The sequence below is a fragment of the Mustela nigripes genome, chromosome 13 (assembly GCF_022355385.1).
Source record: "Mustela nigripes isolate SB6536 chromosome 13, MUSNIG.SB6536, whole genome shotgun sequence".
NCBI lineage: Eukaryota > Metazoa > Chordata > Mammalia > Carnivora > Mustelidae > Mustela > Mustela nigripes.
Genome location: NC_081569.1, coordinates 135,583,644 through 135,593,458, shown reverse-complemented (window position 1 = coordinate 135,593,458; position 9,815 = coordinate 135,583,644). Strand labels below are relative to the sequence as shown.

At 49.0% G+C, this 9,815-nt stretch overlaps 1 protein-coding gene and 1 long non-coding RNA gene across 2 annotated transcripts in view; both read right to left on the bottom strand.

Moving 5' to 3' along the window:
* Positions 1–897: 897 nt before the first annotated feature.
* Positions 898–4,313, bottom strand: LOC131998917 (uncharacterized). The gene is made up of 2 exons (XR_009398922.1): positions 4,154–4,313; positions 898–1,038 (listed from the first exon to the last, which is right to left on the bottom strand). It is a non-coding gene; the product is annotated as an uncharacterized LOC131998917 (long non-coding RNA).
* A 928-nt stretch (positions 4,314–5,241) lies between these two features.
* SERPINA4 (serpin family A member 4) overlaps positions 5,242–9,815 on the bottom strand; it is a 9,522-nt gene continuing 4,948 nt past the window's right edge. Inside the window, exons 3-5 of the mRNA XM_059371347.1 lie at positions 7,732–8,005; positions 6,730–6,889; positions 5,242–5,778 (exon numbers count right to left, since the gene is read on the bottom strand). Coding sequence (XP_059227330.1) covers positions 5,578–5,778; positions 6,730–6,889; positions 7,732–8,005 — 635 coding nt within the window. The 3' untranslated portion in view covers positions 5,242–5,577. The remainder of the gene's footprint in view (positions 5,779–6,729; positions 6,890–7,731; positions 8,006–9,815) is intronic.

Here is a 9,815-nt window from a genome sequence, read left to right as displayed (position 1 = left end):
AAAGAGAAGCATTAGCAAGAAGAAAGCTAGGTCTTTTCTGTCCATTGTGCTATGTGATGTTGCAAAAGTCCCTTTCTTCAGAACCTAGAGATTCCTAAAATATGCTCTGTAGGGTGGAAATCGTACTACCCACCTGTGGTGGTCATCTTCCCCCCAAAGATAGCCACGTCCTAATGCCCAGGATCTGTGCATCTTCCCTTATATGAAAAAGGGGACTTTGCAGCTGGGACAAAGTTAAGGATCTTGAAGTGTGGCGGGGGCTAGCACAGATTACCCAAGTAGGTCTTAAACATAATCACAGGGGTCCTTCTAAGTGAAGGCCATGGGAAACCAGAATCAGAAGAAGCAAAGTGATCATGGAAGCAGGAGAAGACCATGCGATGCGGGGATGCTGAGGAGGTGTGATGGGCAAGGATCTCCAGAAGGAAGCCCTGCTAACTCTTGATGTTGACCCAGTGAGACCTGTTTTGGACTTTGGACCCTTAGGAATTGTAGGAGAATAAATGTGTGCTGTTTTAAGTCACTAAGTTTGTATTAATTAGTTATAGCAGGAATAGGAAATGAATGCAATATTCCCCAAATGGATATTGGATATAAATGGATATTGGGAAGACGGGACTGACCACAATAGGAAGGACTTCTCCAGCTCTGTGTGCAGTTCCTGGAGGCAACCCATGACCTGCATCTAAGCCCGTGTTATAAAGAATATCTTGAGAATTTGGGGAAAGTCTGTGGCCACCCCAACTTCCCCTTGTGGCTCAGAAAAGGCTCTGAAGGAAGGAGGCAGAGACTGGGTAGGTTCCAAAGAGAAAGGTTTGGCGGGGGGGTGAGGTCTCAGGGCACGGTGACTCATGTTTAGCCCACTGGGGCTCCCATAACAGAATGCCATAGACTGGGGGACTTAAACAGCAGAATTTATTTTCTCACATTTCTGGAGGCTAGAAGTCTGAGATCAAGGTGACATGAGATTTGGTTTCTGGTGAGATGTCTCTTCCTGGCTTGTAGATGGCACCTTCTGACTGTGTGATCACATGGGCTCTTTGGGCGTAAGGAGAGAGAGAAGGCAAGAGGCAGCTCTGGTGTCTTTATAAGAAAATCCTCTTTGTATAAGGACACCATTCCTGTGGGATTAAAGCCCAGCCCTGAGGACTCATCTAACTATAATCACCTTCCCCAAAAGTCCCCATCTCTAAATAGTCACGTTAAAGGTTAGGACTTCAACATGTGAATTTTGAGGGGACACACTTAAGTCCATAACAGCCCCAGTGAGAGAGTAGGATGGGCTGGTGGCCATAAAATGGGAATTTAAAGGACTCAATAGGTCATGATAGATTTATTTTTCCATTAACACCAAGAGCGGCAGAGAATGCCATCTTAATAGGTGAGTTTTTCCCTGGGCATAGGTGGGTTCTGTTCATCCCACTGAGGGCTACAATGCTGAGCAGAAATGCCTTTAATGAAACGGGGTCCATTACTGACCCACCTGCCTGGACCCCGACACCATAAGGCCACTTCACCTGTTCAGGAGACCTGCGGCGTAAGATGTGACTTGCTCTAGAGGACAGGGTTGTGACAAAAGATGAAATGTGAGACTAGTTAGCATCTGTGGGGCACCAAAGACATGTGCTCTACATATAATAACTCATCTAAAGCTCGAAACGGGCTTCTGTGTTAGGTAGCATCATCGCCATTTTACAGATAAGGGAACTGACACATAGAATACCCCATGCCCCATACTATTATGGGTTGAACTGTGTCCCCCCCAAATTGAAGTCCTTGCCATTTTACAGATAAGGGAACTGAGGCACAGAATATCCCGTGCCCCATACTGTTAGAGGTTGAACTGTGTCTCCCCCAAACTGAAGTCCTAACCTCCATCATAACCATAAGGTTAACCTTATTTGAATATAGGGTCATTGCAGACAGAATCAGTTAAGATGAAATCATCCTGAAGGGGGTGGACCCTTGATCCCCATGACCAGTATCCTGATAGAAAGGGGCAATCTGGGCACAGACACACACAGAGAATGCCACAGATGGCCGGCAAACAGCCAGAAGCTGGGAGAGAGGTCCGGAACACATGCTCCCTTCCAGCCCTCAGAAAGAACTGCCCTGCCAACGCGTTGGTCTGGGACTTCCAGCCTCCTGAACTCTGACATAATCCATTTCTGTTGGTTAAAGCACCCAGTTTGCGGTGATTCGTACCGACAGACCTAACAAGCTAATACACGCATACATTGGTGGCGGCCAGATTAAAACCCAGACATTCTGGCTCCAAAGTCTGGGTTCCATACCTGGGAATTCTGTGGCTTCTTGATACCTCCCAGGAACATGCGCACCAGGCCCCTCTCCCCACAGGTGTTCAGAGCAGGGAGCATGGCAGCCACTGGTCTTTGCTCTGCCACTTATGAAAGAGGCACCTCACCTTCCCAGGCAGCCAGGGATGAAACAGGCTCCTTCCTGCCCCTCACCTGTCACACTGAGTCCAAGCCAGGGGCTCCTAGATCTGTAGCTCCATGGGACCCCATGTCCACCCTCTCCTCTCTGCTGCTACGGCTGCTGGGGGTGGGGCTCTGTGCCCACTTATGGGGTGGGGAGTGGGAAATGAGATCCGGAGAGGTCAAGTGCCTGCCCCACGGCACAGGGATAGAGGGGAAGCTGGGGCTGCGTCCTGCCTTGTTTCCACCCAGATTTCAAGTGCCTCCCCCTCCACTGGGGAGACCCCCTGTTTTCCCGGCCAGCCTCGTCACTGTGTGCTGAATGGCAGAAAGAAAACGGAGAGAGCCCACGCGGCATCTCCACACCCACTTAAGAGAGCCATGCACACGCATCCTTCCACGGGCCTTAATGCTCGTAGTGCTCCCATCACTGCCCTCTGCCCTCCTGCTGCTAAGTGCAGGAAGCTTCCATTTTTCCTCTGGAAGAGACCTACTGAAATCACAAATGCATGTGGCCCCTCGGAGCACTGAACGCTGGTCCCCGGGAAGCGGGTTCCCCAAGGGGCATAACAAGTACTACCCAAGGAGGGGACCCCATAGGGGAGCAGCACAGGAGAAGAGAAGGAGACCAGGGCACCACTCTGGGGGGGTAAGTTGCCCTGCCTGGAGTCTTTTTTTTTTTTTTTTTAATTGATTTCTGGGTTTCATGTTCCAAAAGGGCATTTAGAAATCTGAGAAGTTGGCATAAATATTTACCCAATCAATGCCAGGGATGAGTCAAGGGGGTGGTGCAGAACAAACAGCTCGTTCAGGGCTCGTTTAGCCCTTGTTCAGGGCACAGCATTTTCCATTCATTCATTCATTCATTCATTCACCAAATAGCAGCTGAGCCTCAGCCACACACCAGACCGTACAATCCACCCAGGGGCCAGGTTCTGGGGTGAATGAAGGGAACGCAGGTTGAACAGAGCCCTGCCTTCCAGATGTTCTGTCTAATCAGGGTCAGGGGAGCAAAGACTACTGTCCACCCACCACGTTTGATGGTAAGATGGCATTTGTAGGAAATCCTGGCAGATTCTCAGAGATGGGGAAGGGGGCTCTCTGGAGACAGGGAGCCTGCAGGGAGCAAAGGCCTGGAGGCTATACGGACAGCCTGGGGAAACAGCACGTTTCCGTGGCTGATGTCACTGGACATGAGAGTGCAGGAGGAGGGACTGAGGTAGGAGAGGCAGGTGGGGACCCGGTCGGGAGGGCATGGACTGTGGGTATTGGATCACAAGCTTTATCTTGTTGGCAATAGGGAGCCACTGAGGGCTTCCAAGCTGGAGAGGGACAGACTTCATCAGAATACAGAAGCATCCCTCTCGACTGGACTGAGGGTGACGGCTCTGCTTTCCTCCCCTTCATCACACCCAGGCTTCATGTTCCCACGCCTCTGGGCCATACCAGGACCAGACCGTTTCACCCGACGGGCTTGAATCCACCCACCCATCTGCCTCCATAGGGACAGAGTGGGCAGTGTCAACCTGGGCCGGACTTCAGCTCCTGCCTGGCTCTTAAAAGCCAGAATTCAACTTCCCAGCAAGTGCAGGGGAAAATAGACCAATATTTTCAGTAATGTAGCTGCTTTTCAGCCAACCAAACCAGGGGATAGAAGGAGGGTCTGCACTCCTCTGAGCCTGGGAGGGCACAGGGTCCTGTAGCATTTCCAGTACCTTGTCGGTGTAGCTCAGGGCCGTTACGACGAGCTCAGCACTTTCCTCCTCTGGGACTTTCCTTTGCCAGTGTTGTTTCCAGGCTGTCCTGTCCAGTTCAGGGTTGTGCTTTAGAAGCCAAGGGAGAGAACCTCAAAATCTCCCCTTCCCATCCTCTCTAACTTCCTTCCACAACAGCGTTCCCACCATAAGCTCTTGCCCTAGATATTGGTTTCCTGGTTTTCCAAGATCTTATTCTTGTATCTGTAGCATGATGTGGGCTGGGGACCACCTCCCATAAAGCCTGGACCATTGTGACTCTGGATCCGTCGTCTCAATGCTAGAGATGATGCATAGCCTGTCTCTCTCTAGGCGCCAGGGGAAATCAGGGTTCATGACTGCAAGACTCTTGGCCTCTGACACCCTGGCCTACAAGAACACCCCAGGGCCCGGCTGGGGAAATGCATTTGCCACACATTCCCGAGATTCAGGACAAACACAGCCAGGGGCGGCCGGCCTGCCTCTTCCTGTGGGAAGAATAGAGCTTTCTTCTCTGAGACTCTGTGTAAACTCTGGCTCAGAGAATTCACCCCACATAGTACAGACATCTCAGTGGGGCCATCTGGGTCAGTCCATATCAGCCAGACCCAAGAAGGGAAGAAATTGGCCCGAGGCCCAGAGCTGATCAACAGAAGAGCAGGATGTAAGTGCGGGCCCCCAGGCTCCAACCTCTGTTCTTCCTTCTTTCTGTTGTGCATCTTGGCCGTTGTGACCTTGTGTTGATCTGTTGTGACCTTGGCCATTGATCCTGGGGGACTGGCCCCATCTCCAAAGCCAAAGGAAGGGACAGTGCCTGTGCCACCCTGGGGGAGAGGGGAGCTGCCTGCCTTGCTGAGCCTTCCTCAGTAGGTTGCTATGGCGACTACTTTGATGCTTTCCCAGTGAAAGCCTTCAGAGCCCCTGCTCTAGAAATAAGGCATCCGCTCTGCTGGGGACAGCCAGCTGCCGACATTGCTCCCCCACCCTTCCATATACACCTTACCAAGCCACTGGAACTTGGGACGTCTCACCCCCATGTCCAGGGCAGGGCAGAGCAAACCCCAAAAGGATGGAGAGCAGGGATGCATTTATTGAGTATCTACTATGTGCAAGGCACCAAAACAGTTTCCTCATAGCCATCATTGTATTTAATCCCTTCAACCACCTAGCAGAGTTTCTGCCACTATCCAGGGCGGTGCTCAAAGAGGTGAAATGATCTGCCCTGAGAGCTGGGTGTCTAGTCCACACTTATCTTGTACCACCTATGTCTCTCACCCTCACCAACAGCTTCTGTCCAGTATCTCAGGATCTTCTGTGTCCTCCACTCCAAACACAGAGCTGCTCACACCGAGTCCCCCCTGGGCCACATCATCCTGCATGTAACAGAATAGGCAGCCCTGGGAGGGCTATGGTTTCGTGGGGTTGACCACCTTGCCCAGGAAGACGATGCTCTGGCTGTTGGTGGAAAAGATCACCACGAGGAAGGGCCGGTTGAACCGAAGGACTCTGCGATTGTGCTGGGCAGACATAAAGGTCACAAAGCTGCCAGTGGCCGCTGCTGCCTGGGTGCCAACCTCATCCACCTCCAGAATGGCTTTGTGAAAACTCTGGGAAGGAAATCACAAGGGTTACCTCTAAGAGAACATGAATCAGAACTTAGGGAAGCCTGGACGAACCAGAGATCACTGGAGACCAACACTGCAGGCCACTTCCTGGGGATCCCACAGCAAGAATGTCTACACTGGGGAGATCTGTGAGCTGTATGACTTCTTATTTATAGGAATAATTGTTTCATTTTTTAAAAAAGATTCTGTTTATTTATTTGACAGAGAGAGAGCACAAGCAGGCAAAGTGGCAGGCAGAGGGAGAGGGAGAAGCAGACTCCCCACTGAGCAGGGACCCTGATGCAGGGCTCAGTCCCAGGACCCTGGGGTCATGACCTGAGTGGAAGGCAGACTCCTAACTGACTGAGCCATCCAGGTGCCCCTCAGAATAACTATTTCTATCAGCAGCTAAACACTTACTATGTGCCTAGGGCTCTTTTTAAGTCTTCATAACCATCCTAGAAGGTTGATATATTACGGCTGTTTTGCAGACCCAGACATTCACTCACCCTTCAATGACATAAGAGGAAGATCTGGAATTCAACTCTGCAACCCAAGGCTCTACCCTGGCATGCACTTCTGTCTTCTTAACTAAAGTCATAGGTCTCTTTCTCCTATCGAAGCGATCTCTGATACACACACCCCGACCAACCTCGTCGGTATCTTCCCTCTATTTTACCAATGCGTTTGTCTATGCATTGTGATCTGTGAAGCCCACTTTGCTGTGACAACTCCCTGAGGACAGCGGGGGGATGAACGTGGGATCCCCAGTGCCAAGTACCATGCCAGCATGGGAGTGGGCTGGTTCCAGGATGTCCATGTCTGCAGATGGCTGAATGAAACCCAGGCTCTGAGATTTCACATGGGACAGAGAGAATACTCATAGCCCAGCAGTCCCCAAAGGGCAGAAGTTCCCTACCAAGTCTCCAGGCATGGAGGGCCACGATGACTTACCTTGGACACCCGCAGTCTCCGCTCTTCAGTGATGCCGGAGAGGTCAACCTCCTTTGAGAACAGGTTCATGAAACCCATCTTCGGCAAAATCTGATCTAACTGATAGGAGCCAGAAATGGAGAACTTGGGGAAATGTAGCTCGAGCTTCTTATAAAAATACCTGAAGGAGGCATGGGGTTACACAAGTGAGGTATCCCAGCGCACTATGCTCCTCTTGACTGCACCCTCTAGTTGACCCCACTCACTGCATCTGACTTTGCTCCAGTGTCTCCAGGGACTTAAGGCCAGGCCCCTTAGCTCTCAAGACTGCTCTCTGCAGAAACTCCCTTGGGAGATCATCTCAGCAGAGGGGGCTTTCTGTGGGCAGGCCAGGTGCCTAGGGTGATAAAGTCTTCCTGTGTGGTAGCTTTCCCTTCACCTCTGTTGGGGTCCTATGGTTTTCACTTACATGGGACCAGATGATTTCTTTGGCTAGAATTCCTCTGTCACATGAGCTGTGCGAATTCTCCATCCACATGTGGCCTTAGACTGAGGCCCTTATCTATGGGCCCTCATCTATAAATCTGAGACCCTTATCTATAAATTTTTCCCATTTATAGCCCCAGGGTGATAGAAAACTACTTCCCTGGATGGGTGGATGGAATCTTTTGAAGTCCCTCTGTGCTAGGAACCTTGACGGGAGGTCTACCCACTCACTGCACAGTTGGGCAGACCCTCAGAGAGCCAGTGTCACCTCACCCAAGTCTTGTGTGCTGTAAGGGCTACATCTAGAAACAGGAATCTTAACTCCTAGCCTGGTTCTCTTTTCACTAATGGGGTAAAAATCGTATTTCAGATATAACAAGAGAGTTCATTAGCGAGGGAAACCCATGGAAAGTCTTAAAGCAAGTAAGAATTCTTTCATAATTTGACAACACCCCCATGTAGGGCACTGGCCTTCCTTAGAAGGGTCCATCTGAAGGGCAATGCTGTAGACTCAACACCACAGGTCACATTGATCACCTCTTCTGAAGCAAGTTGTTCCACCTTGTTAGCATCTCTGGAGTCAAGACCTCCTCCACATGAGCCATTTTCCCTTGGTCCGGAAGGATGAAAAAGGCCACCATGTTTCCTTGGTAATCCATCCGCAGCACCGAGCAGGGCAAGAATCGGTCATGAAGATACCAGTGGTGCTGTGTGTCCTGCAGCATCATAGGTACCTTGACGACAGTATTCTCATCGACGTGGAAGTCTTGGGTAGTGGTCATCGAGGGAACAAATGGTTTCTCCCACAGAGCTGAAAGGAAGATGGAAAGAAGGTACAGGGCACCTGGGGACCAGCAGGCCAACCGTCTAGCCAAGGGAGTGTCTCTCCCACAGCTGTGGAGATGCCCCCCTTACTATTTCATCACGGTGTACCACTTAAGTCCTTCAAAACCTGACCTGCTATGAAATGGATTCTCTCAGGGCTCATTTAGATTCTAAAATGGGAGATACAAAAGGATATCAGCAACGTTGTTTCATGTCTTCACCATTAAAAAAAAAATAATTTATTTACTTATTTGTTTTAGAGAGAGAGCGAGAGAGAGTGCAAGAACAGGGAGGGATGGGGGAGAAAGAGGGGAAAAGAATCTCAAGCAGACTCTGCACTGAGCATGGAGCCAGACACAGGGCTTGGCGCTATGACCCTGAGATCATGACCTAAGCTGAAACCAAGAGTCAGACACTTAACCAACTGAGTCACCCAGGCACCTCAGGTCTTTACCATTTAATTTACATTGCCAACCTGATGTTTATGTAGTTGTAGCTTATTATGACTTTGTAGTGTACTTTCTTGGTTAAAAATGAGGTTGAGCAATCTTTTGTATGTTTATTGACCAACAAAATGTCCCCCCCACCTCTTTTTTTTTTTTTTTGTTACATCAGTGCTAGTTCATGTTCCTCCCCTGTATTTGTGTAGGGTTGTTTCTTAGTGGTTTGCAGGATTCCTTTCTGAACACTAGTTGTCTATCAGTTGTGTGAGTTGTAAATCCCTTGTCTCTCTCTCTCTGACTTGCCTTTTCACTCTAGTAATGGTGTGTTTTGGTGATTAAAATTCTTAACTTAAATGCAGTGGACATATTAGTCTTTGTGGTTAGGACTTCTGTGTCTTGTTTAAGACAACTTTCCCTTCAAGATCATGAAGATACTCTCCTACATGATATTCTAGGAGATTTAGTCTTCCCTTTTGCAAAAAGGACTATACTCCACCTAGAATAAAAACTTACTGTTGGTTGAAAGGAGGGATCCAAACCCATTCTTTTCCCCTTGTGGGTACCTAGCTGTCCCAGCACCAGTGTTCCATCATGGCAGTGGGGGGCGGGGAATGCCAGCTTTGACAAATACCATAGGTCTCTGTATCTATCTGTATCTATCCATGGGGCCACTTCTGGACTCTATTCTGGCCTCACTATTCTGCCCCATTAGTCTATTTGTACTTCACAGCCTAAATTAATATAGATTTATGATAAGTCTCACCCTCTGTTAGGTAAATTTTCCCATCTTAACTATTCTTGGCCTTTTGCACCTCCATATACAGATTAGAATCAGCTTATTATCTGCCACCAAAAAAAAAATCTTTTAGGCTTTTGATTGGGATTGCATTAAATATTTAGATTAATTCATGAGAGAATTGACGTCTTTACATATTAAGTCTTCCTTTTCATGAACATAGTATATCTGTACTTTTGAAAATTTAAGTCTAATATCTCTCAAGATAATCTTCTCTACAGAGATCCTATGCATCTTTTGTTTGTCTTCTTCTAGGTACTTTTCAGTTTTGAAGGTAAGCCACAGTTGTTCTCCCCTTTACCATGTGAGAGTAAGAGAGTAAGGCCTGGGGCTAAATTTACATCCTGAAGTGTTGGGTAAGACATCTCAATCTCCTTCCTATTTTTTTTTAAAGATTTTATTTATTTATTTGACAGAGAGAAATCACAAGTAGATGGAGAGGCAGGCAGAGAGAGAGAGAGAGAGGGAAGCAGGCTCCCTGCTGAGCAGAGAGCCCGATGCGGGCCTCGATCCCAGGACCCTGAGATCATGACCTGCCTTCGGCTCAGGTCATGATC